The 27,651-nt window shown below is 41.8% G+C and overlaps 3 protein-coding genes across 5 annotated transcripts; 1 reads left to right on the forward strand and 2 right to left on the reverse strand.

Annotated features, from left to right (window-relative positions):
- Positions 1-1,553: 1,553 nt before the first annotated feature.
- LOC108900930 (uncharacterized) lies at positions 1,554-3,009 on the reverse strand. Its single transcript, XM_018702209.2, has one exon. It carries the CDS (start codon positions 2,968-2,970, stop codon positions 2,011-2,013), a length of 960 nt encoding a protein of 319 aa, XP_018557725.1. The 5' UTR covers positions 2,971-3,009; the 3' UTR covers positions 1,554-2,010.
- Positions 3,010-12,038: 9,029 nt separating this feature from the next.
- Positions 12,039-24,516, forward strand: si:dkeyp-97b10.3 (ribosome biogenesis protein bop1). Of its 3 annotated transcripts, none has more exons than XM_018702212.2 (13): positions 12,039-12,481; positions 15,356-15,387; positions 17,800-17,832; positions 18,046-18,117; positions 18,318-18,350; positions 18,473-18,508; positions 18,909-18,950; positions 19,053-19,105; positions 19,213-19,265; positions 19,343-19,570; positions 19,799-20,054; positions 21,483-21,609; positions 21,746-21,769. In XM_018702212.2, the coding sequence occupies exons 1-10, from the start codon at positions 12,432-12,434 to the stop codon at positions 19,497-19,499; spliced, it is 561 nt and encodes a 186-aa protein (XP_018557728.1). In that variant the 5' UTR covers positions 12,039-12,431; the 3' UTR covers positions 19,500-19,570; positions 19,799-20,054; positions 21,483-21,609; positions 21,746-21,769. The 3 variants fall into 3 exon arrangements, with proteins under 3 accessions (XP_018557728.1, XP_018557729.1, XP_018557730.1); XM_018702213.2 differs by having other exon boundaries at positions 18,321-18,350; XM_018702214.2 differs by lacking the exons at positions 12,039-12,481; positions 15,356-15,387; positions 17,800-17,832; ... (5 more) ...; positions 19,213-19,265; positions 19,343-19,570 and adding exons at positions 22,058-22,105; positions 22,200-22,271; positions 22,452-22,742; positions 23,162-24,516 and having other exon boundaries at positions 19,861-20,054; positions 21,746-21,881.
- Positions 24,242-26,824, reverse strand: il12a (interleukin 12a). The gene is made up of 7 exons (XM_051065412.1): positions 26,681-26,824; positions 26,357-26,506; positions 26,148-26,215; positions 25,864-25,905; positions 25,514-25,654; positions 25,312-25,353; positions 24,242-25,132 (listed from the first exon to the last, which is right to left on the reverse strand). Exons 1-7 carry the CDS (start codon positions 26,697-26,699, stop codon positions 24,992-24,994), a joined length of 603 nt encoding a protein of 200 aa, XP_050921369.1. The 5' UTR covers positions 26,700-26,824; the 3' UTR covers positions 24,242-24,991.
- Positions 26,825-27,651: the final 827 nt, after the last annotated feature.

The following is a 27,651-nucleotide window of genomic DNA, read 5'->3' on the forward strand; positions in this document are numbered from 1 at the left end:
TTCTTCCATATTTTAATAGCTAAACATTTGACAGAAATGAAAGTTTTAATCTTTGTGGTGAATAAGAATGCTTTGATATTCTTTCTGGTATCATATTGTCTGTAATGAGAGTGCTTTGGTCTTTCTGATGGCAGATAACCACGCTGGAGCTTCTCAGATAAATCAGTTTAGTGGATTTGATAAAGTGAGCATCACTGGGTATAGCATAAGCCCATTAAAGAAGGAAATTTATACAGTGACAACATTTCCCATTCAGGACAGGTAAAATAAATTGGTCTGTTTGTTTAAGTTGATTAAGAGAAACTTAACTGACATCTAATTTGGTAATGGATTAATCATTTGAGTCTTTTTCCAGGGCAAAATTGCCAAAAAATTCACTTGATCCAGCCTCTCAGTGTAAATATTTGCAGGTTTTCTGAGCCCTCTGTAATAGTACACCAAATATCATTGTGTTTTGATCTGTTGTTCAGACCAAAAAAGCTGTTTGTGTTGGGTGTTGGGAAACTATGATGGACATTTTCATTCATCTATGGCTTTTTACAGGCCAGAACAATAAGTGAAGTGAATCGTGATGATAACTGGCATGTTATTGGATAACGAGAATGACTGTTGCAGCTGACTTGCAGCACTAAAGGAGATTCTCCTGCCAGCATTTCTGGGCTTGGAGAGAAGATATGGCAAGTGTGACTGTTTACCACACACCCAGTTAATGTCAAAGTAAAGTAACGGCTAATGACAAATGAGCCTTTTCAATATTATAACATAATGAGACATTTTAATGGACAGTTAATACACCTATAGCTTTGATCAGAGTAAACAGGCCATTAAGCCTGATGTCATGAGGTGTGTGTAGTGTCAGCTTGATTTTTGGTTCATAACAGCAAAAAAGACACCACTTGCCTCATTAGTCGTAAATGCAAATTAGGAAGGGACAGTTACACACTTATGGTCAACATACAAGTAGATCTGAAGATATATTCAGTCTGCATCCTCAAACCACTCTGACGTGACTGATGTTAGACGTCCCTTTGTCTTTTCCTTCGCTTGGTCTGAGCTGTGCTGTGTTAGCTCTGCTCGGGGCATCGGTTATGATCTCGTCTGACATGCTATCATCAAAATACAACTTAGTTTCTTGGCAGCTTACACCATATCAGTATGCCAGCTGTAATCTCTGCCATTGTTTTTCCTGAATTCAGAACCTGGGAGACACTGATACATGTAGCCTCAGGGGCAGCAGGGCTCCCAGGATCAGAGCGTTTTGGAAAAAAAAAGAAAAAAAATATCTAAAAAAAAAGTATCTACTGTGCCTTCAGCTTTTGTAGTAGACATATCAGACATGGCTCACTGATAAAATGCTCATCTGTCAGCTCCCAGTGACGTGTGTATGCGCATGTGTTGAAGAGAATATTGCTTTCATGCTGATAAGGTATAAATGAACTGGCTGTAAAGTTGGCTGATAAAAAATGTGTGCCTCAGAAAGTATTAAAACTGATATTCATCCCTTCACTCCCACTTTCAGCCCACGTTTCAGGTCACTGAGGGGTGTCGGGGGGGGGGCGGGGGGACGACTAAATATTCTTCCTTTTGGATGCAAATTCAATGAAGAATCTTTCGGGTCCAGCAGAATATTTAGCATTAAGAGTAAGAAAGGGCGAGAATTTGACAGAAGAAAAACTGTTTTCACGGTGCCACTTAAAATCGAGGAGCTGAAGTAGAACTTAATGCGATTGTACCGGAGCCAAATTAGCTGTCCCCAACACAAAGAGCGTCAATTTCAGCCGCCTCCGCTTCTACTTTATAATCTTCACTTAACCCAAGCGGTCATTTGCATACAAAAGGCGAGTAATCCGCTATAATCTTACAAAACACGTACATTTTCTCAGCCTCCTCCTTTTATTCTTAACATTCAGGATTATAATTGCACTTGAGTTTGTATCTCTGCAAGATAATTACCCTGATGATATTAAAATAAGAATACTATATTGTCTCAGCAGCTTTGCCCAGTCTCAGTCAGACAGAGTTTCGAGATGTCCTTGGGCTGTGTTGCGGTCCTGTCACCTCCAGGACATCCCGTCTCTGGTCTCCAGCCCTCGGTCCTGCAGCTCTCACTCTGCCCTGACCGCCCCTCTCGTTTTCCGACAGCAAGTTATCATCAGATCGGTCCCTGTGCATCTCCTGCATGCTCTCCTCGTACGTGGGCAAATATTTGACCTCGTCATAGGCTGGCAGGTTCGGAGAGGTGAAGTCCCCGAGGCTGTACTCCGGGTACCGGTCCAGCAGGGAGTCCTGGGACGCTGATGCGTGCCCGTGAAAGAGGGAGGGCTCTTCGCTGCGGTCGTGGTGCTGGTGCCGGCGGGGCCGCGGGCAGATGATCCGCTGGATGAAGTAGCCCATGGCGAAGAGCAGCAACAGGATCAGGATGCCCGACAGCTTCCGCGTGAACCAGCCTACGTTGTCGAAGAATATGTGGATGGGGAGCTTGCAGCAGCGCACCGCGGAGGTGGCACTGCCGTTCCCGTTGACGATGGGCGGACAGCACTGCTGGCCGTCGCCGCACTGGACCTCCCCGCAGCTCCGGAGGGCTTGACAAGCAGAGACCAGACACGCCGACAAAAGGGTGCCGGTGGTCCGGCGCGTTGTCCCACCGCCGCCGCCGCCAGGCAGACGGGGCATCATGTCTGAATTCTCCCGGGATGGAGAGGGTAATGCTGTCCGCCGCGTCTCCCGTGTGCGTGATGTTGTAATGTCAAAGTCCGATAAGGTGTTACAGGTCTGCCTCTCCTTCCAGCTGTGCACTAATCGTGTGCTCTCGCAGACACTGCAGCGCGGAGCCGGGACAGCAGGTGCCCCCCTGTTGAGGACGGCCTGTCTGCTGTAGTATGGGCGATAGGAGTGGAGCAACATCAGTGTCTGGGGGGGAGCAATGATGAGAATCATGAATAATCTTACATCATTATTACGTGAAGACATTCCTAACACTTTCCAAGCATGTCCCTGTAGCAGTGCAACCCACAGATATGGCCCCTGTTGATCAGATGACATGGACACTTTCAGCTTGCACTGCCTGGGTGGCTTGTGACCCTATTTATTTCATATCAACAACCCCCTCTCAGATAAGAGTAAAGTTTGCTGTAGCGCCCCATGATTTATATTGTTTGGTAAGATTCAGTAGAGAATCCTGTACAGGTAGGAGGAGGGCTGCCAACCACGAATGAGAGAGTGAGAAATCTGTTCATTGTGCTCTAGTCCTCATTCTGCAGTGGTGGAGGAAGTCTGGAGATCCTTCACTTTAGTAATATATATAATATAGTATAAGAAACATGTCTACAAGTACAGTATTCTCTGCCATCAGGGACCTGGAACCCTCTAAAGGATCCTTAAGTCCCAAGACCCCACTTCACTATCCGTTGTCCCCAAAAGGCCAAACCAGACTTTAAACTTATACACTCACTGAATCCTGCATCTACACAACACCACATGAAACCAATAAGGGTGAATGTCCCTGATGTAAGGCGCCAACAGATCTACCCCTCTCATAAAAAATGGATACTTCTTGCAGTGTGGGTTGTAATGGGCCCCATTAGAAGAGTGTCTGGATTGACATTAGTCCAGCAACATCCTAAAGAACCATATGTCTGCAGCCCTGAGGAACATAACCATAAAACTACAGTAAATCTCCAGTTTAAATGACGGTCTCCTCACCCAATGTGTTAATTTACACTAAAGATGTCTGTTTGGACAACGTCCAAGAATGACAGACAGCTCAGTAAGCTGCCCTGCAAGTACTGAATATTAACTGATTAATTAAACCAGTCTGCATCATCTGTTGTGCTGCACTGAACCAGTGATTGTATAAATAATTTTCTGCAGTGGTTATATAGATTGACCAAGGTCACTCTTCAAAGCCGTATGTTCTTATTGGATCTGAAAGGATTATGACTTCTTTCCCTCAGTGAATAGGATTTATGATAGTAAGACAGAACAGAGGGGACCACAGCCTGTTACAATATTTTAAATAAAGGGGATCTTAGTGATGAGATACAGCCTGGACAGTCTTTGTCAAGTCTTGATGGTGTAAGTCATGTGGCAAATCCTTTTAAATTACAGGAACATTCCACCCTCCCCTGTGTCTTCATGTTACTCTTTGTCACTAATAGCCAGTCTGTATTCCTTTCTTTTCTAAACAAGGCCTAATGCACAATACACCAAATCTAATTACCGGGGCATTATGACGTGAAATTCAGCTAGAAGGGCAGCATCACGCAACCTAATTTATGCAGCATCGTATTTCTTTCTGTTATCTGCCTCGATTAGGGAAACGTGATCGCAGGGGCCTCTTCTAACCAAATAAACAAATATACAATCAATAGCCTGTGGACCTTGGCTCTGAGAGTTGAGTTCGGAAACCCTTTTCAGTCCTTTGTTCCGAGGGCTTTCCCAGCACCTCTGCTATTCTGCTACTCAGTGGGCTCGTATTGACATGTATAGGGAACAACTGCTATTTTTGATCACATCTTTCACTCTGCAATGCCTGGAAAGTAGAAAATTACTACACTCGTCACAGTATAGAGGAAAACTTGAGACCATTTGGCTTTTTAATAACACCCATGTCAGCAATTATGAAAAAAAAAAAGATAAAATAAGAAAAATAACACAGTAAAGCACTTTATTCATCCTAAAGAAAATAGAGAGATTGAATGAAAGTACATAATATTCAGTGGGTATAAACATTTTAAAAGTCTTTCTTTGTCACTGATCACAGAGTCCCAATGACAATATATCAGATAATAATTCTTTTCTCTCTTGTTTATCTTCATTCTCTGACTATTCCTCCTCCTCAAGTCAGTTTCTAACCCACCACATCCTGCCTCTTTTGCCCTCTTTCCCTGAAATACACCACAAAGTGCTGTTCTTGTGTGAGATTGATTGAATAAATTCTCTCTTTACCTCTCTTCACCCCCCTCTTTCTTGTTCTCTGTCCATCTAGGAGTAGCTTTCAGAAAACACATCAAAGTAATTGGAGACAAATGACACCCCAGTGGAAACAAAACAGGACAAGTGTTTTTTTGTGTTTCTTTTAATTCATAGCAAATTTACAGAAAGTGAAGTTTCTGCATTCTCTCAGATGTTATGACATTTGTGAGTCTTTGAGGCAAGGTACTTGTAGACAGATGTAGAATGAGAATAGAAAACAATGAAACACCATTAGCAACTCTTAGAATGACAGCACAGATAAATATAAAATGTCAAAAGAATATAAAAAATATCAAAAAGAATATAATTCAGTTAAATAAGAATAATGAACATAAAATAGAGAGAGGATCGAGATGACACAGTGACAAGTTTATACACATCATCATACAAATCTGTTAACACCAGCAACACAAAGGCAACTTTGCTCACTTAACCCAATAATTTGAAGTTGTAGCCTCCTGTGTGGCCGACAATTAAAAGTGATAACACACTGACTACAGTATATCAGTGTAATAAATGTAGTGTGCTGTGTGCTTCCATTAATCTGGCACAAAGGTCTCTTGTGTTGTGCTTAATAATTCAGTCTTATGGGGTCCATTAGCCTTGTGTAATGATGAATGGCAGCGTTCATTTTCATCTGTCAGAGACGGTGATGTACGGACCGCCTAACGGTCAATGTCACGGTTATTACGTTTGCATTAATTATGAAACAAAGAAAGCCTTGTCAGGCCACGGGCTTTGTTAATGGACCCACTGATGGTTCTGGGTTTTGCTTTGTTTGCACCAGAGCAGAAGTCACAACCTCAGGGTTACTGCCTCGAGACCGACTCCAACCTCTGTAGCTTCTTTGCTTTGCTGTATTTAAGGAAACACTCTGGTCTTTACATGATGTGATGCGCTGCTGTGATACATAATTGAGTGTATGGTATCACAGCAGCATTCGGTGTCTACACACATACATTAAACAAAGAGTCTCTTGGTGCGTAAGCATGTGTAAGAATAGCTGTGTCTGCATTCGCAGACTGTTTAGGATGAGTGTTTGTTTAATCTGTGTGTAAATACTATATCTGTGCAGTTTTAGACCCAGAATTGCAGGATGCCTGTGTGGGTGTCATCAGTGCCTGTGTATTCCCATCAGCTTGAACTCTAATAAAAAGCAGGGCCTGCAGTCAGTGTAGATTGTGTGAATCCAGAAAGTCCCACACCACAGCTATTTCACACCCACGTACTTCCTCTAATCTTATCGCTCTGCTGGCTCAGAGGTCTTTAAGTGTATGGGATTGTGTGTGTGTGTGTGTGTGTGTGTGTGTGTGTGTTGCGACGATGGGGCAACTATATTTATCTTTTTAGTTCGTTTGTGTGGGTGTCTTCAAGCATTTTTTCCCATTTAAGCATTCCACGGACAAAACGCAGTAGAGGGGGACTTGACAAACTGAGGCAAGAAGGAACGACATGTGACACAGGTCATGGGACTAACTTCATTTAGAACACCTCACAGTGTGAATGTTGTGCTTTTCCTCAGAACTCTACTGAACAAGCGTGTGGACGTGGTCGCTTGTAGCAACTGTGTTTGAAAGAAAGTGCGCGCCTGTTACCTTTATGTGGTTTGTTCTCCCGGCGTTGTGTAGCTTTTGGCCTGGAGATGAATCAAAGTCCCAACTTCCTTTGAGAAGAAAGACTTAAAGAACTGCCCTCGGAACCCCCCCCCCCCCAAAAAAGAGAAAAAGTTTAAAAAAAAAAAAAAAAATCCTCAACAGAACAGAGAGGGGTAAAATCCCTTTTCTGTCTCAGGGGAATCGCTCTCAATGCTCTTAATAAATCTGATGAGTTGGGAGGTTTGTGCTGAGCTGGGCTTTTTCACTTTACGGTGAATAACCGTATATGATTGCCCTTATGATGGTCTTAGTCCATAATACACTGCTATCATTTAGACAGGTTTGATGGGTAGCACTAAGTGATTTGACTCAGCATCGTTGCTTTCCGTTCAAATGGGAGCATCACGTTGCCAGGAAATCTTTATACAGATATATATCAACCACTCTCTCTTAACCTTTTGGAAATACTGGCCCTCCACACTGCAACGGACATAACCACCCCAGGACATTACTCTCTCTTTAAGAAATGTTGTATTAATTAAATGTTAATTTAGGGTGGACATTGTATTAAAATGGGGGAAAGCTGTTTTGCTGTTGCATTAAGCATCTTTAGATGAGAGACTAGAATGATCGCATTAGGTTCTCAGTGACCTACACAACATTATAGACACTTTTCATTGTCTTGCCTCTCTTAATTTTTATATCTCTGCATTTCACACAGATCTAATTGACTCACAGTTAACCTCAGACAGATTTAATGGGGAAAATTCTCATCAGAGGGTGGTGAGTGTTTAGCATTAGGGGGCAGACACACAGCTTTTCCTAGACAGCTAAAAAGCCCCCAGCCAACCCAAAGAACGAGGACAACCCCATTTTTCCCTATAAGATATCCCGTCTGCCAACACCCAGCTGCAGATGACTCAGTTCCCGAGTCTCTCTCTCTCTCTCTCTCTCTCACACACACACACACACATATATACAGTCACACCAGACAGACACCTGGAGGTTAAATATAGGATAAAGTTTTCCCATTCCCACGTGTTTTGAGTGGAGGCGGAGGGCAGGGGATTTTTGACCCCCTGCCTCCGCACTACTCCGCTGAGTCACTCTAAGAGGAGGGAGGGTAGGGAGGGGGTCTGTGTCTCAGAAGGTGACTAGACTATGGCTTTCAGTTGCGTCCCTCCTACCAAACGCCCACATTGTTGCATCCCAAGGCTCGTCACTCTGTGGCCCCTGAATGCACATGGTTTCCTGAGGGCTCTGAAATGAGGAATCAGCAACAGAGAGAGAGAGAGAGAGAGAGCGGGAAAGGTGAAAAGAAAAAAGAGGCCATGACACAACACGCAATATACAGAAACGCTGACGGGCTCAATATGAAATAGAGCAATAAGTGGAGGATTTGTGTAAGACATAGGAGGGAGTAGACTCGTGAGGGGAGGGCCAAAGTGGGGTAGTCAACTCAAGAACTTGCATCAAAGTTCCCTGGGGACCGTACAGACTCAAACCTCTTTTTTCCCCCCTTGTTGCCTAAATTATCGCCTCTTTTCCTCTGTTACATCCCACCATCCAGTTTTATGGATGTCCAGAGACAGGAAATTTGTTATTATGTAAAAATACACAACAATTAAGGCCAGTCCCCTCTAGTGAAAGGAGGAACAATGAAGCAATGAACCAAGATCTTCTTTGTAAGACTGTGTAGGTGTCAAATCCAAACACTCACAACATCAAGGACAGATGTGCCTAACATCTGTCCTTGATGTTTACACACAATACCAAGCTTAAAAATGTTTTTGGGACAAACTCTGATGTCTGATTGCTTAAACACTCAAAGCTTTACTTTAGATTGTCGTGAAAACGCCAGACGGGCCAGAAATATCAAAAGTTGCATGCCGAATGTGTAATTTCTGTATATTTTCCCACTCAGTATAATAGTGCAGAAAATAGCAACTTGGATTCGAATAGTTAACTCAATATGTGCTGCAACAAGCAGATACACAGACAGAAATTTTATATCATCAAACAATGTTAAAAAAAAAAGAGCCTCTTTGACTTGGAAAGTGACTATTGGGAATACTGAGGGTTAAAGGTCAAACTTTGCCATGTTAGCGGCATGGCTCTAGGGATGCCAATGTCAGTTGGTGAGTCGGTCCACCACTTTGATCCACTCTGAGATTTTTTTTTTTTTTAAACTATGAATATTTTCTTATTAACATCACAACACGCTGAACATAGAGAACAGTGTGGGTGAGATGAAAAAAAACCCCAAAGGACAGAGGAACTCATAAAACATCTTAACCCATGGAACGTGAATGCTGAAAACATATAAAGTTAAAAAACAAGTGAGTGAAGTCACAAGTCATTAGTGTTTGAATCCACAGGAGTTGTCTGCTGTTAAATCCCACCTTACAAAACATTTTTCCTTTGCTGATCCAAAACCCAACAACAATGCTGCTCTGTTTTGTGCTTTTGTGCTTTCATATAGAGAGGTCATCCTATTGATTGCACAACAAAGAATTTTTGAGAACTGCCAACTCTTAGACCTATGCATTATACATTATACTGCTGTACGAGACTGAATGAGATTGCCACTGAAATCTCTCATGGCTGGACAATCTCCAGAGCCTCTCTCCCATTTTCTATATGCAAAGGTGTTGCTCTTTCTCCTCGTTCACCCCTCTCCAGCTTCTTTATGCAGGGCTGCAGCAGGCATGGCTCTTTTGTTACAATGGATCTTTCCAGTGATAACTCAGCATGGATGGCAAAATGGCCCATTGAAATTGAAAGGATATGGCGTTCCTCATCTCCACAGTAAGAAGACACCTTTTGTGCATCTGTGTGTGTGTGTGTGTGTGTGTGTGTGTGGTGTGTCAGTGTATGAATGTATGTATGTTATAATGGGGAATGTTTTAGCACCGAGGTATGGGTTTTCTTCTCCCCCTGACTCAGTATCTTTATATGTGGTGATATGTGTGTGCTATTTCGAATGTATTTCTATGTGATGGATAATAAGTCTGCACAATGAGGGCTCATATTAACCCTCTAGGGTGTGTGACATCATCGTTTCCAAACAGGTTTGTCGATCTGTTAAAAAAAAAGAAGGCCTGTCATAATACACACCCGCACACACACACATACACACACACAAGACTTTTAAGTGAAAGGAAAGTCAGGGGAAAGTTGGTTGTTTCTTTTAATAAAACCTTTCCCAATAAAATGTATCTCAATTCATATCCTTTTTAAAAAAATGATTAAAACATATATATTATATATATATTTATAAGTTCCAGGGTAGTTCTTAAGTCTTTTGGATCAAGTCCAAGTCAAGACTGGAGAGTGTGATACTTGATCTGCAAGTCAAAAATTTAATCTTAACCAGTCTATTAATAGTTTGTATCTCTCTTCTTTATTGGAGTATGTGTGCAGTGTATGTCCAATTGCAAATAGTGAATCAAAGCATTTCTACAACAGCTCAGCATTTGGCTCTGTAGATGATGGTTGGTCGGTCCACCACTTTTCTCTAGACTGAAATAGCTCAACAATTTGGATGGATTCAGATGAAATTTTGTACAGATTTTTGTGGTCCCCAGTGAATGAGTCATACTGATTTTGGTGATTCTTTGACTTGTATTAAACTTATTCAGTGAAATATCTCAACATCTACTTGATGGATTGGCATGAACATAGTAAAAATATTCATGGTTCTCAGAGGATTAATCTTTTTTTTGGATAATCTTTGATGGTTCCTCTAGTGCCATCACAATTGATGTTTGTAGTTACATGCATTGCATTGCCATGTAGTTTGGTTGAGACAGTCACATCTTCCTCAGGATGAACTGGCATAACTTTTCGAACCCCTAACTTTTCCTCTAGTTCCATCATTAGGTCAAAATGTTTATATTTGTTATATTTGTCCAATATATAGCAAAGTAAGATGTGTTGGCGTTTAGCTTTAAGTACCACTGTGCCTAAGCACAGCCACACAGAGCTGCTTAGATGGCTGTAGACTCTTAGTCTTGGAAAATGTTTATTGATCTGAGGTCAAGTTTCAAGACAGGTGAGTCCAAGTTGAGTGTCAGGTCCTTATTTTGCACCTCCAAGGTCCAAATCAAGACCAAATTTAAAGTCTCCAGCTCTAATAATTTCATACTTAAAAAGACCTGAATCAATGACTCTTTCCCTTCTTCACCTCCTTTTTATGCATCTCCCAATCTTTCCTCTTCTGTCATTCCACCCTCTCCTCTCTGCCTGTCCTTCCCTGTCCTCTTCTACTTTTTCCTCCCCTCCACCGCTCTTGCTTTATCTCCTCTCATTTCCTGAGGTACTGGGGGTATCGTCTCGCCACTGAGTCTGATCTTATGCTGTCTCTTCTTGCACAGAGGAGCTGATCTCTCCCTTTAGACTCTGAGACTTGGATAATGTCCCTGTTAGTCTGCGGTACCCACCACCACCACCACCACCACCACCCTCCCTCCCTTCCGCCTCTTCTCAGCTGCCTGCAAACTACATATCCATCCGTGAAAGTTGGACAGGTGAACGGAGAGAGGAGAATGGGAAAAGATCAATGAGTGGAAGATCAATAGAAAAGCCCTTGATCCTTCACTCATTCCTCCCACTGGACATCTCTGACGCTCGCTGAGAGCTCTCCCTCCCTTCCCCATCTCCCTTTCTCTCTGCTGAACACAGAGCTTACGCCATAGAAGAATATTGGGCTTCTTTGATTCCTTGAATGTTTCATAAACATTTGACACTCTGATCGGTCCTCACATCAAATACATGAATCTAGTTTGAAATGTGCAAGGATATTTTTGCAGAGGCATGGTTTTGCTGTTGAGTTGATCATGTTTTCGTTGTCTGATGTGACATCTGGTGGTGCCCTGCTAGAATGCAGCCTAATCTGATGTGCATGTTTTCCCGCTCAAAGTGGCCTAGTTGTACTGTGGAGTGCTGGCAGCTCCTTCTGTGTGTGGGAGGAAAATGTGCAACTAACAAAAATCTCTCAGGTTAATGCAGACACCTTATTTTGAAAATCGGGTTAACAAAAACAAAAACAGTTCTGACTGTTTTAACTCCCATTTTGACTACACTTTACTAGTTTTAGGATAGCCCTGTGAGTGTATGTGGCCTGGTAATGGAAAAGGGAAAGTATACTGTACAATGTAGCCTATGCAGTTGCCTAAAATCTTATTACTTCAACTCGATCTTTTCCAAACACAAACCAAAGTCAGACATGCTTCCGATTTCTACTTATAATGTCTAACAGCAAACATCCCCTTATCACTGTCTTCCTATTATATTGTCGGTGTATCTGATTTTTTTTTTTTTTAAAAAAAGGGACCGATTGTAAATCATCAACATGACTTTATAAAGCCCATGTTTGAGGCGGGATGCTGCACCCCGCCCACATCTGCTGTGGCGACACTGCGTCGCAATTGCGCAGCGCCGCTAATACCCAAAAGCTGTGCTTTGTGTAAAAAGGACTGCGCAGCACTGAACAACACGATATTAAGATCTGCATGTATTTTCTTGCACAGTATTTGTGAAAGGAAACAATACATCCGCATCTGCACTATACAAAAGCCGACTGACTGTTTTGTTTTGGGATTTTGGAAACAGTGAGCGTTTTGTTTGTTTTTTGGTTGGTCAAATCCAGATGTTTTGTTTTGCTTAAGAAGGGATGTGAGTGATATGAAGAAGTTGTTCAGCCACGCGGGCGCCGAAGATCATTACTGCGCCAATTACTGTTAAGCGCTTTAACGAGACACCGACAGCCGATGATAGAATCATATTCAGGTGCTTTTACGCGCAGCCGCCGCACGCTGTGGACGAACAGAAAGCAAAGCGGGGTCTGATTACGGAGAGAGGATGGTGGCGAAGATGGCGAGCTGCGGAGCGGCTTGTCACCTGGAGGACGGGTAAGAGTTTTAGCCTTATCACTGTAAAGAAAAGAAAACGTTGACCTCTGGACTTACATTAGCGTTTTGTGTTTTGGGGGGCACACGTTGCACGGCACGATGCCCGCTGAAGCGCTAAAATCGCTTCGGGTCAACACAGGAAGTGATGTCCATTGTTGTCGATCGGGGGCTCATCTGTTTGTGCATTTTAAGCAAAAGTATCAAAAATACAAGTATCGCTTCCTCGTTATTTGCATGCGTTGATATAAACAGAGTAACAAGGCCGTCGTGATCTCTTTGTGCGCTGCACGCTGTTGTGTTGTTACATTGTGATGACTCACTTAACAGTGTGTCATCATGTTGGAGAGTGGGTTGTAAATGAGTTGCATGTTTAACAACAAAAGATGAAAATCTAAAGCAGTTCTTGTTAAACTTATACACATAATGTAGGTTAATAAACACAAAACTCCTCACGGGAATGTTACAGAGAGAAAGTAACGTGTTAATGTCAGTATAACACTGGCATTAAGTCATACACTGGACTACAAACAAGCACTTAAATATAACTAATGAAAGCACCAGTATGTAACTTCCTCCTTACAACTTTTCATGATGGTTGATGATGCTGTGAAACACATGTGCCATGTGACACATGCATGTTTTTACCAACATGGAATATGTATTTTTCTTTAACATGAGGATAATCTTCAACTGTTTCACACCAGTCTCATTAATAGTTATATAACATTTATCAGTTATCAGTTATTGTTGTAACCACAGGCAGGTGAGGTGATAGTGGTGACTCACTGTCCTTTGTGAATACCTCTGTGTGGTTGCCAGGGTATCACTCACCTGATCATGATGGCTGGAAAGTCCCTGCTTAGACAATACAACCCAGGCTCTTATAAACATTGAACTAGAACCTATGAAGTTAGAAGTTAATGAACATGAGGGATACAGACATACATAGTTTGATTTGAGAGGCTAAGGCACTATCAGGACATCATTTGCTTACCATGTCATGTTTTGAATAAATGTAAACCCACTGTGAACACTGCTTTGAAAGCAGTGAGGTATGATATTAATGAGTAGAGGCATCAAGGGTCAGCAGGTTTTTTCTTCTTTTTGTGCGCCTGTGTAGTAGATTCAGACCAACTGCCAGTTATTTATCTACACACAGATGTCCCCTCTCTGTATTGTGCTTATGGGAAGTTGTAGAGAGCATGCAAACGTTGTGGCCTTTATCTTTGAACCAGAGACAAACCAAGACCCTCACAGAAGATTCAGTTATCGTGTTTTCATAGGTAACAAGTGAGAGCAGAGAAAGTGTGAGAACTCATGCAGGGAGTTTATTCATCGCCTGAAAACATCTGAGCGATGAAAATGCAAACTTTGGCCAAACGGAAAGATGACTACCATGGCAACTAATGAGCCTCAGTGTTGTTGTGGTGTGACTGTCTGGCAGAGCCATGAACCAACTGACCTTGAAGAGAAGAAAACACTGTTTCCTGGACAGATGTTTGGAAACAAAGGAAACCACAATGCCTTATCACGATTAACAGACGCTGAATAAACGACCACTGTTCGGGCATGCTTAATAATCTTAATTTCCTGATGCATCATTTTACCTTTGATCACCCAGTTCTGCATTTTAACAATTGAGGGAGAGAAACAGGAAAAAGGCACAGGGTGATGTGTGACCTACTTTTTTCACGCATGCTGGTGATAAACTCGTTCTTCTTGTGGAGTTGGCTTTGTGTTTTTACCACTGACGGATCTCAGGCGTGTTGCCTCTTGTTGAAGCTCAGACCGTGTCAACAGGTTGCTCCTGTCCTGTGCTCAGACACAACATCTGAACTGTTGCATGTGTACTTGGCTCATTGTTTGTTTGATAAACTACATTCTTGGACAGTCCAGTACGTATTAAAAGATTCAGAGAGCTGACTAGTCAGGAAGAACTGGTATTGATGTTTGCTGTGCAGGGTTGGGTGATGTGGTTGAAACTAGCACATTAATTAATGATTTTTTTTAAATAGCGATGTCACACAGCAGGCGTTTGCAAAACTATAAGAAGAATAATTAAATTCATGCTCAATGCAATGCAGTGTGTTCCTCTGACAAAACTTCCTACACACTTCATGTGTGTAAAAGAAAACTTCCATTTACTCATTTTGGTAGTTTTTAATCACAGTGTGCTTGGAATCAATAATTTAGAAAAATGATAAAACCATGCGATCATGTCCGTACACAATGATGCCACAGAAAGTAGATAAATGATTATACTGAATAATTGTCCAGTCAAGTTTTATTTTTATAGGGCCAAATCACAGCAGAAGGCACTTTTCATACAGAGCAGGTCTAGACCGTACTCTTTATAATATTTACAACAATTCCGACCATGAGCAAGCACAACACGACAGTGTCAAGGAAAAATTTCCTTTTAAGAGGCAGAAACCTGGAGCAGAAGCAGCCCTGCCGCTGTGCCTGACGCTGAGTTATGGAAGCAGTACAAGTGTCGGACCAGTCTTGTAAAATGGCAAAAGTACCCAGCCATTATCTTTTCATGGCCAGTTTCCTGCATCTATCAATACTGCCCAGAAAGTGGGTCAGAGTGAGCGTTTGGGTGGGTATGTGAATCTATAATTTGACAGGATGGGTTGGTGTCATAAGTGTGAGAAAGTGAGATGCACGCAGCGTTTACACATTTCCTGTTTTTCTCAATTCATCCGAAAGCAGAAGTGGTGAACTACAAGAGCTTGCAGCTGCACAGTTTTAAGAGCCGTCGCTTTCAACTGCCAAATTCCTCCATAAATTTCATCACAACTTCGCAGACATCCCCTACATGACTCTAATGTGATTTATAGCTGTCTGAATGTTATCTCCTCTGCCCTACAGAGACGGAGATATCCCTGCACTGGAAAACAAAGGTAAACATTAACCCATTTTCATTCCTTCCCTCCCACCTTCTGTGGGCATCTCTGTCTGCTTTCACTTTCTCAGAGAACACATGTGGTGCTGCATATGTCTATGTACTGTTTTTTGACACTGTGACTGTGCTGTGTCCCTCCTCTGGCACCTCTTTAATATTTAAAATTGTGCACTCCCATCTATTATTTGTGACTACATTTGCTTTCCTTCTTTTCTTTAGCCTTCCCCTTCCCTTCCTCTCTCCTCACTGTTAGGCCTCCCTGATTTTCATATCATTTCCCTTAAAGGGCAGCAAGATTTATGTACAGTCATACAATTACCTGTGATCCCCGTTTTGTATTTGCTATTTTTAATACCGCCCACCAGTGCACAAAATTGTATTTTCTCTATCTAATACATACTTTATTATTTAGTTTTTTAAAACAGCTACTCAAATAAAGTGTCAGAAAAACAACACTTTGTCATTGACCTGGTAATAATAGATAGACATGTACCACTGGTGATGATTAGGAGCAAAGTCATTTGACTTTTTCTCTTCTGATACTGATAATAATTCATCAGCTCAAGGTACTGTCAATGCAGATTACAGATGCAGATCATTTTTATGTGCTCATTCAACCAAACTTTTTAATTTAAATTAGCAGAGATCCTAAAGTTGCCAATGACACCAATATTTCAGGCTGAACTGTGGGGGAAATTCGTTTTAAACAAATAGTATGACATCTCAAATTTGTCCATTTGCTGAAAAGAAGCAACCATAAAAACATTAAGTCTTGGACTTGAGTTTTTGTAAACAACATATAGTTACACTGAGGAGCTAGAACAAGCCAATACAAAATAAATATGATACAGTCAGACAATGGGGAATAAAGCTACTCAAGAAGAAACAATGGGGGAAGCTGTATGTTCTGGGGTTAATGAGTGTCAGGCCAAAGAGGTTAACAACTACTGCTGTATGCCACACATGAACCTTTTTTTCCCTCTTGGTTGTGCTATAATTTTAAGCCAGCAGATGGCAGGCAACAACCATGAAATCATTCAGACATTTGAAGCTGTAAACAACTGTGTGTATGTTTGTGTGTGTGTGTGTCTGTCTGTGTATATATGTATGTGTGTGTGTGGATGTTTGATTGCATGTGCATGTGTGTATCTGTGCGGCGGGTGTTTGCTCTCCACCTTGTGTGTCAGTCTGATGAAGGGAAGTGGCTGTGCCAGAGTGAAGAGAGATAGCCTGCTGGCTCAGCTGTGAGGCAGCAGCAGCAGCAGCCCAGGAAGAGATTGGCCATAGGAGGCATTTGAGGACAAGGAGAGAGAGAAATGGGGGAGAGCGGGTGCAGGGAGAGGTGAAGCAGACGGATGGAGCGAAATAGAGGAGGGAGATTGATGAGGGAGGTGCTGCGAGTGGAGCAGCGATGGCAGCATCTGCTTGTTAGTCTAAGATAAAACTCTGCGGGCCAGGGAGGATGGGCTCCATCCATTAGCCGGCCAGGCACTTAGCCAGGTGACCCGGTCCACAGACATTCGCTGCTGCTGGGAAGAGAGGAGCAGCAGCAGCAGCAGCAGCAGCAGCAGCAGCAGCAGCTCCTCTGGATCCATCTGTATAAATGTGCCAGAATGTTAATGCACAGCTCTTATCACAGGCCTCTTCACAGGGTGCCACACTTCAACTGCTAAGGAATAGTGGAATGTAAAAGCTGGTGGGGAGTTTTTTTGATGACTAATATGTACGAAGACACAAAAAAAACACACAATACACAAACATAGAAGTAGACTAAAAGTAGAGTCTCTCACTGGGGCTGCACCTGTTAAAGGTGGAACCCCAGTGACAAAAGGTGACAGAAGATATTCTTGTTCAGACACAACAAACTACAAGTCCATCTATTATTACTTTCCTTATGTAAGGGAAGTTTTAAAGTGTGTATGAAGTACGGAGACAAGTTTATCAGCAGGGCATGCAGTGACACCTGCGGATTTATCTGCTTTAAATAGGCTTTGGTGGATGAGAAAGTACAGAAGCCGAGTCGGGACATTTTTAACATGTATGCTTTCCTTCTTTACACACTGTATTATTGGGTGCTGTTTGTTTCTGTTTTTACTTCAGACTCATGGTTCAGCTGAAATCAGCATGAGATATGTTAGCTTAACTCTAAAATAGCTTAACTCCTCTCTGAAACCACAGAGGTGGTCATGTATCAGCTGCTGGGCACAGGAATGGGTTGATGATATTATCAAACCTTCAAAAGTGGAGAAGTCCCCATAATGACAATTATGATGTCAATAATGACGTAGCAATAGTAGTGACTAATAAGATGGAAAAGTACTAGGAGGTTTTCCCACATTTTGACATTATTACATCAGTGTTCTGCAGACCAAAGCGCACTAACCTCAAAACAATGATTAATTTGTTTCAGATAACCTGACAGAAAGTGACAGCAGCAGTTCAGGTAAGCACAAATATCTCACTTGTTCTTTCTACCTGACTCATCAAATGTTGGTCATCTGCAGAACAGCTCATCTGCCGTGACATTTAATTCATTTGTTTTTATACCAAAGTTTTTTTTTTCTTCATGGCATGAATCCATTTCACACATCATTCTTTGGAAATTCAGTAGAAAGTTTTCAGCTCTATCACATGACCCTTAATTTTCCTCAAACAGAGAACGCAGGGACGTCCACTGAGGAGAGCTCAGAGGAGGATGAGGAGGATGAAGAGGAGGATGAGGATTCTGGTGAGAGACACACTTGAACCAATATTACGCGTCATGGTTTAAGATTATCTGGAGATTTGCTTTTTTCTCTTTCTTGCTGAGAGTTAGAGTGATGGTGATCTTCAAATGCAAATAAACACGTATAACAAAATGTTGAACTACTCCTTTTAATTTCTCTCCCTGTCACCCTGCCTTTTTCCTTGTATTTTGACTTGCACCAGAAGGCTGTGCTGAGAAGAATGGAGGAGAGGAAGGTAAAAAATAATATCCTATAATCAATCCTAGAAAATCTTTGTAACTCAAGGATTTAATAAGTTAAACAGTGAACATTTTTAGAGGAATTTCACTAAGTTTGTCTCCACCATGTTCTTCGCAGACGCCGAAGAAGCCGATGCAGAGGACTCTAAAAATGGTGAGACACATATCAATACTTGCTTGTCAGATCAAGCAACTGGTCTACTTTTTAAAACTGTTTGTTTGTTGTTTACATCCAGACCGCCATGTCAGCTCGCTGTCTTAGTTGCCATGGCTTTAGTGGGTAATTAGTGGACGACAGCTGCGACCACATCTTAATGGGAGCCATGTTACATAATTATGCCACAAAATGTCGGACTCTGCTGGCTTTCTTGGAACACAGGAGTTCGATTCGACATGTAATTGAGCGTGCTCCACCCTTCGCTCGTGACCAGAAAACTGGCCCACGACGTAAAAAGTTTGTCTAGGGCATCTGCCAGAGGCTTAACACAGCCTCTGACTTACTGTATGATTTTCATGCAATGATATTGGACTTGAATTATTTTTTTCCCTTTTAGAGGCAGTTGCTGGACCTGAAGCAGAGGTCTCAAATGGGAAAGGTGAGCAGATCATTAACTGATGTTACAGCACAAACAGCACATTAGAGTTAGTGGCACCTATCTTGTAAATAACGCCACATGTGTTGTGATGTTTTGTGACAGATGAGTTCAGGCAGTTCAGATTATGCTGTGAGAAATGCAAAGCCATCCATCAGGTGAGCTCAGAAACCAGATGTTTTTCCTCTGTTTTTATTGTGGTGTTTCTGATATTGTGTTATACTTGTGCAAACAAGTGAACAAGCTTTGTTGGTGTGTTTGACAGAGCCATGGCAATGAGCTTGTTACCCCCAGGAGGATCTCCAAGGGACGATTACAGTGAGTGATACTGCACCTCTGTAGCACGCTCATATCGATTCTGTACAGTGTCACAGACTCTGCTCGGTGTGTTCCAGGGTCCAGCTGGAGGGAGAGGGAACGTACGAGTGCTCGGTTACCGGCCTGGTGTTCGAGGCATCGGAGCGGGTTCTCGTCAGATACTCTGTCCTGTCCTGGTCCAAGTTCGGCACAGTTCCTCCGGGACTCCTGGAAGTTTGCGGGACCCATCTTTAATGTGGACACGGTCAACAAGGACGCGTCTGTCCTCAAGTCCATCCAGTTTCCTCACTCCGTCTGCCTGTCTGGTGAGAACATAAGGGTCTTCTCAGGCCTGTGTTCAACACAGAAGACCCAGGCTTTCATAATGACCAGTCTGATTTTAAATGATTACTTTGCAAATTGGTTTTGATGTGAAAATTGTGGATTAATTAAGATATGACCCAACTTCTAGCCCTTTCCTACAAAATTGTCCATTTTAATGAGTATAATTATCGTTTTTTGAAAACATAAAACCTTCTATTATCTTTGCACAGATCCAGAAAATGAGATGACATTCAGCTGTCCTGCACATAAAGGACAACCGTCCACTCATTGAGCCGACAGTGGACCACTCAGGGCAGCCATGTTAAGTGGAACGTGTCTTCCCTTTCGCCCGTGGGTCCCATCATCCAGACGAGGCAGCCAGTAGAGCACCACGGCGTGGTCCTGGTTTACAAGCAGCTGGGATGTGACAACAACAACTACAGCTTCCACGTCTACCTGGCCACCAACAGCTCATCTGACATCAAGGTTAGTATTTGCAAAAACTGCAAGACGATCCACTGACATGGATTAATTAACTTTAGAAAAATGTCTTTTCAACTAGTTTTTAAAATACATAATATCTTTTTCACATGAATCCTTCCTGCTCCTGACTTGATGAGTGCATCACTCACTGGCTGTCGTTGGTCTTTACTTGTGTGTGGTCAGATTTCTCCAAACCCTCAGACCAAAACAGCAGTATCTGTATTTGCAGGATCCTTGCAAGCTGTTCTCAACAGGTAGTTTAATCTGTAAATGTCCTGGCAGTATTATATCTTATGTCCGGCTTCTCAACACAATAATAGATTTCATATTGATTTACCATTTCTTATGCATATGGCAATAAAAATATGGTTGCATGTTAAATGAGCTAAGTTTTGTTTGTCAAAGTAACGACCTTCTTGTGATGTTTCACTTCAGATGACCACATTTTGTGTTCTCAGTGGAGGAATTTTTTGCCTTCAGGCAAGAGCAACAACAAAACAAAACTGAACAAATCCAGACAAAGCAAAAGAAAAACCTCCCTTACACACACAGCACGAAAAATATTCCATTCATGAGACCATTGTGTGAGTCTCTGTAATTTTTCCATTCACGACTTTGAATCTAAGCAAAAGGACAAAACTCCAGCAAAATGCCTTTAACCTATAAAGAGACTGAATTAGAGAACAGAATGAGGGACAAAACAACTTTCACTTCTTGTGAAAGGTGTTGATGCTGTCAGACTCCACAGAACAGGGGACAGGTTTCCAGGTTTGTGTAACACACTGAAGCAAAGATCTGTTTGAGTTTATACAGTATATCAGGTATTCTGTTGAGAAGCAGACATTTCAGCATCTGATGAAGTGATCACTGACTCACTGGTGTTAATGACCCCTATTAACTCGCTCTTTGATGTTTGTTAGTAATAGTAGTAGTAGTAGTACAGTTAGACGGTAAAATGATTTTTAAGAATAGCATGAGGAGAGCATCAGGAGAAAAAGGTCAAGGCATGTATCGGTATCAGCAGTGTGTGTATTACTGTAAGTGCACTACGCAGTGAGTTATTTTTTAACAGTGGACTTCTAAAGTTAATCAGGAAGTCTGTTTGTGGTTGTGTGAGCATATGTGTTTGGGAGGATGCAGCTGGTGAATAATCATAGCCCATTTATTATACCCCAGAAAAATGTCACTTCCTAAAAATGTACACGAATTGGTACGTTTTTAGGAAGTTTTACCCATCTGATTTGTTTTTCCATCACTATGCACTAAACTGCGCTGGACTCTGAGTGGTTTGCTCCTCTTGTAACGCCTTCAGTTTTTCCACTCCGTTCTCTAGAAGGTGTGTTTTTATTGAACAATAATCACTCCTCTTCTGCAAGAAACTGACTAATCCCCTGTTTCATCTCGTCTTCCTGCCGTCCTTATGGAAATTAGGATATTCGCAAACAAGTGCAGGGATACAAGAATCGTTACATCCGGATAGACAAGCCTCCCACGTGTAAGCTGGACGAGGGGACGTACCGTCTCCTGAGTCGAGCCAGAGGGAGACATCAAACCTCAGGTGTGTCCGCTCGCATTAAATCATTTACATCACGACTTCCTGACTTGGAGACACAAAAATATACATTATGTTGTGACTGTGCAACAGTGTATCATGTGACTACACAATTAAATTATGTGAATGTGTCTCTGTGCAGGACTTGAAATTCACCCTTGCAGTGACTAAGATGAAAGGCTACTTTGAAGCTTTTTTTGAGCAGCCTCCTCCTTTTAAATTGTCTCTCATAGAGACAGACTCTGAGGAGACTGTATGGTCCGCCACCATCAGAGAAGGTACTGGTACATTTAGTCTGACACTGAACATGTTTGGTGATATGCTGTTGAAAAAACATGCAGGTGCTGAGACTAAAATCAGGCCATATTTGTTTGAAAACGTTAAAGCTTTTTCACACTTTTTCAGTTTGTTTCCAATACAAACTGGTGATGTTCAGCTTTTGCTTTTCCCTTAGGTGACTGTGTGGATAATACAGAAAAGAAGCCCAGGAAAAGGACAAACAGTAAGCCTCTTTCTTGCTTTTAATCAGATTAGATTTTTTTTCCATCACAACAGCTGCTACAGGTTGACTCACATCATATTTGTCTCTCTTACAGGCCGACAGAGGAGCACCAGCCCCTCAGAAGATGAAACAGCCTGTAAAAGACCTCGATGGCAGGATGAGTCAGGTAACTGTCCATGTCATTTATCAACAGCTTGACTTGAGAGGAACTTCAGGCACAATTTTCTTTTGCTCTGGTCAAGCCAACAGAACCCAGTCCACACCTGAACTATTCCCAGATGCACCTTTCTGTCTAAAATTATAGTGAAATGCAGGACCTGTGTGTATGTTGTACGTCTTTTTCCAGATGGAGTAAAGACAGTGATGAGTCAGGGACAGGACATGTCAGACAAGCAGCTATTGCAGGTGGCCAAGCTGCTTGGGAGCGAGTGGAAGCAGGTAGCCATCTACCTGGACTTGGACTCCAGCTACCTGGACAGCATCCGGGAAGCAGAGAAAGACGTGACCATACAGAAGCTGAAGATGCTGGTGGAGTGGAAGAGGAGGCGGCAGGCAGGACAAGCCACGGCGTATCACCTGTGGAAGAGTGTGGAGGATCTGGATGACTTGCCGAACGAGGTCCGTCAGAAACTGCAAGGTAATGAACTGCAAACATACCTGCTCATACACATCACGGTCCAGCAGAGGATTCAGTACTGCACTTTCATGTAGCTCAAAGACATGTGAGGAACAGATTTTAAAAATGGTCAAAACTGAACCAGCAGAGATATCCTGACTTTAGTCCCTCATATAGGTCAAGCTCTAAAAACACTGAATCCTACACTTTCCATGATGCAACTCAGTAGCATCTTTCACTGGATCTTCCCTGCCTTCTTAATTCCTGCCTCTTTCAAATCACACTCCTGTCAGTCAGTTTAAAGCCCCAGCTGACATTACTCATGCACTGGTGGCCAGAAGACCAATAGCATTGCTGCAATATACAACCTACAGTATGTACATCATACACTTATCACAACTAGACAGACAAGTGATTGTTTTTCTCATGTCTATCTTCAGATATGATGAACAAGTGAAAGGGATTTGGCTAAAATGGACTGTTGGAAATCTCTTCCTCCAGCACCAGCAAGGAATCTCAGGAATACAGAAAAGCAGAGTTGACCTCTGGACCAAACTTCAGCTCTTCCCTCAGTTTGTGTTTCTCTTTTGAATATTTTCTGGACATGAAACTAATGGATGAGTTTTTGTTATTTCTGCATTTCATGAAAAGGGCCACTGTCTCAACCTTGGACGGGCATTTTCCCAAACTTTGTTCAAATATGGTCCTTTGATTCTGTAATGAATACAGAATAGACAAGCTGTACCTAAAGGTACCTTTGTGTAGCCAGAATCTGATGCTTAGTACAATCAGGTTCTAAAATGACCAGTAGAGATAGAGGTGTAGAGGTCGTTGAGGTATTTGGTAGCTAATTATGTAGCCAGTAACACATGTAAATGTAGGTGCTGCAGTGTTTAAACTGCAAAAATCAGGAAAAATCCAACCTGTGTGTCCTTGTTTCACTTCTAAATGCAACATTTGTGGGACTTTTTATAAAACACTTAGGCATTACATCACATGCCCACGCATGTGACTGTCCAAAGCCTTGTGGACTGACATACTGAACTATTTTGTGTCTTATACATTTTTATATTTGTGCATATGCGCTTGCCCTGTACATATCTTTATAACAGCTATTTTTTCAAACCTGTGATTTATTTTATTTTAAGTCTGTTTCTGTTTTATATGACAACTCTGAACCTGTAAAATGTAATGGAGTTGCAAGAGGTTTATTATTATGTTTTTTTAGACTTGAATTATGAACCTGTTCCTGCCCTTCTGAGACTGACCGCACATGTTGTATTTGTAAAATTTGTTTGTATGTAGTACAAATGTGTACAGTGTGAAGAACAAAAGCAGCACACATTTGGATTCAGGGCTGAATTCACATGTTCTTCATGTGTGAGTTAAACTACAGCAAGGAAACATTAATATATGTTGAGCCATCTTTTCAAAGCTGTTTCATAGATACAAAGACAAGAACCAAGATTGTGAAAAACAAACCAAACTATCAAATATTTCCCTACCAGTTAAACATGAACTGCTGATTCGTTTCCTTTTTATTTTCAGGCATCTCAACACAATGTGGAGAAAAGCTGCAAAATTGGCATGTGTTAATCTTTCAGGGTCGTCCACACAGGTGCTATGCAGCAGTGTTTACATTCAGAGAACAGAGTTGTTTCCTCAAACACTTTCCCACAAACAATCCAGTCAGTCCTTTTTGCACTTGCTTTTTGTTTGAATCCATCCAAAGACTATTGGAGTAAAGGTGAAAAAGCACATGTTGACTGAATAAAACAAGAGTAGGTCTCCTGGATGTGGTATTTTTCTTCACCAAGTGTCATCAGCTCCAGTTTCATTCAAAAACCTCCTCAGCACTTGATACCAAAAAACTTTATTATAAATAACAATAAATAACATCACAGGCCATCAAATAAATAAATTAAATAAATACATCTTAAATAGATTATACATTCTCCCAAATATTGGAATACATTCTGTCAAAAAAATAGCCAACATGGCCTCCACTGCTAACCTTAGCAATAGTTTGACTGTCATTCAGCTCTCAGTGAAGAGGCTGGAATCAAGCCAGCTAGCTTATGCCTGAGCAGTAATCATGCAGACAGTTGTACAGCATGTGCAGTGTAAAGAACTACTTGGTTAGTAGTTGTAGGTATAGTTGATGGTAGTGAGTGATCAGGAAGGCTTGTTCAGTTGTGATAATTTAAATGAATAGAGATGCAGTAGTATTGATTGGCAGGATGGTTTTGAGGACGAGGTCACTGGGTCATTTACTTCCTGTGGTCCCCTGAGGAGATGTAGCCCATGGCTCGGTTGATGGTGATGGTTCGGACATAGAAGCCCCTCATTATCTTATGCATCTCCTGTCTGTTATTGAAGGTGTCGGTGCCCCACATCTGGGCAACATCCTCCTAAAAAGACGACACAGAAGTACACGACATGAATACACCGGTTTCGCATGCACTCATAAAAAAAACACCCTTGCGTGAAAAATATTTACAAGGGTTTTTATATCAATAATTTTCCTCTTAAAGACTGAAAGATGAGGAGTGAATAAGGAACAAACAAAAAAGAAGGAATAGAAAAGTACCTCTGAAGTGTTGCTCTCTCCATTTAGCATCAGGGAGCACTTCTGTATAAACCAAGGAAGATTTCATCAGGCAACGTTCAAATGTTATTTCCCAGAAGATTCTCTAACTATTTCTGTCTTTAAATCATGGCTCTGTTTCTGTCTCTGTTTCTGTTTTTATTGTATTTTTTAACCCCCTCCCACACATGCATAATAAACACACCTTCAGGCTCCCTATTATTTCCAGAATTTGTTCCAGAGGTGGAACTTCTTCTTGAGGACTTCTGAGTGGGGACTTGATGTAGGATTTAATAGCAGCCTCATAGAACACCAAGTCCTTCATGATGTTCCTCAAACATTCACTCTGTCAAAACAGTCGAGAAAAAATTCCCATCAGTCATCTGCTTACTTTCTTAAAGAATGCTTTAAAAAAATCTTTTGAATGTGTGTCTGTGAAATGTCAACAAATGTAAACCTTTACTGGATTTCTGATATATAATTTTGTGTGACATACAAACAAACAAACGTCTGATAATCCTAAAATGCATTTAACAAGAAGTAACAGCAGCATACCTCACTGAAGGATGAATTTCTTTGCATCATGCAACCTGAGGTCTGTGGAGGGGGAAAACATTTTAAACATAAGCGGTTTTGTCAGGGGATTTGTTTTAAAAGTCATGTCAGATGCATCCAGGCATCTTTAGAAAATACAGTTGATTTCATAATGAGTGAAACTACCATGTTAAAGTTAAACTATGAGGTTTGAGGCTGTTTCCACAAATATTTCCAAACTTATACAAGTTATTTACTCTTAAGAATAATAGAATCATTCATGATTTAAAATCAACAAATGTCACCTGAGTCAGAGTGGGTGCACAGGCCAGTGATGTCTCAGCTGTGCTCCCTATCACCACCTTATCAGATCCTGGCGCCATACCAGAAAGTATCCTGTCATACAAGATAAGAGTATTCATAACTGATAAAACACCGAGGTGTGTGACAGAGTTTAAGGGGGAAAATGAAATTCGGTATTACAACAACAGAAACATGCTTTATTGAACTGTACTCACGTTGTTGAGAAGCCCTTTGATATTCTGCAGGAGAGTCTTGAAGTGCTCTGAGCACTGTGCGCATTTTTCTGCGTCCGGAGTGTGCAGCGGGACTCCCGTGGATGTGCGCCAGCTCAGGGTCAGCAGCAGCAAACAGCTGACGAAGTCTGCACGGCAAAAGAGTAAGAACCATCAACACACACGCGTCTCATGGATCTAAACAGTCCTGATGTCCATTTTTGCACGATAAAACACAATATAGAGTATATACAATTGTAGTTAAAAAACAGTGCAGTATCTCATCTATCTCAGTCTCAGGTTGCGGCCTGACTCTGACTTACAGAAATTAAAGTTTGCCATCCTTCTGATCAGATAGAGATCTTTGGTCGCGAGCCTGGTGAATCAGCAGATCAGAGGAGTGTGTTGCTGCTGTCCTCTTATCTGATGGATTTATAGGCATTCTCGGGGGATTCCCTCCCCCGTGCAGGAGCAAAAAGAAAACCAAAACGTCATACGTAATTTCCTCGTTGGTCTTCCAGCACGCATTGGTTGAACAAGAAAAAAGGGAAGTCATTATGTTTGTTTCATATTTTGAGAGAAAGCAACAACGGGGGGAAAAGTAAACTCAAACTGTGAAATAGGTTTAGAAACCGCAGCCTGTTGAAAAACTAAAGCTTTTATCAGTAATCACTGATATCATTTCCTTTTGCAGTCTAAATTGAAAGAAGGGAGGGAATAGTGCAGATGTGCAACATGAAGAACATGATTGTGGGTGCAAACTTGTACGCATCTGGTCCTGTCAGCAGCATCAGTGGACGAGAACTAGAAGCCCTTTATATGTACAGTCACATGTGTTAATCCACGCCCTGCCACAACGTATGGGATCTATACCTTCAGTCCGAACCAGAGAGGCAGAAACAGCATCAGAAAAACACACCACATACACAACGATACACACGTCAGTAAAAGCGATGCAAAGCAGCTATTACAATAAGACATATTGTGCATGTAAATCTATGAGATGTGCTCTAATTCAGAGAGTTTCTTAAACATTACTGTAACATCACATCAGCATCACAGTGATGCAATGGAAATGTTGCCGTTGTGGTCATGTGCAACAGCCTGCGCTTGTGTTGTCATAACTGTGCGATGAGTTAAAAGTCATCCTTGCTTTGTCTAAGTGGAATAATTTATAGTAAATTAATCATAATGAAATGAACCTGCACCCGGGGCTGTAGCGGTAAATGAAAGGGCGGATAAACCCAGGCTGCATCAGTTAGTCACCTGTGGAATTTCACTCACAAGATGATTG

This window comes from Lates calcarifer, linkage group LG21 (assembly GCF_001640805.2).
Source record: "Lates calcarifer isolate ASB-BC8 linkage group LG21, TLL_Latcal_v3, whole genome shotgun sequence".
NCBI lineage: Eukaryota > Metazoa > Chordata > Actinopteri > Centropomidae > Lates > Lates calcarifer.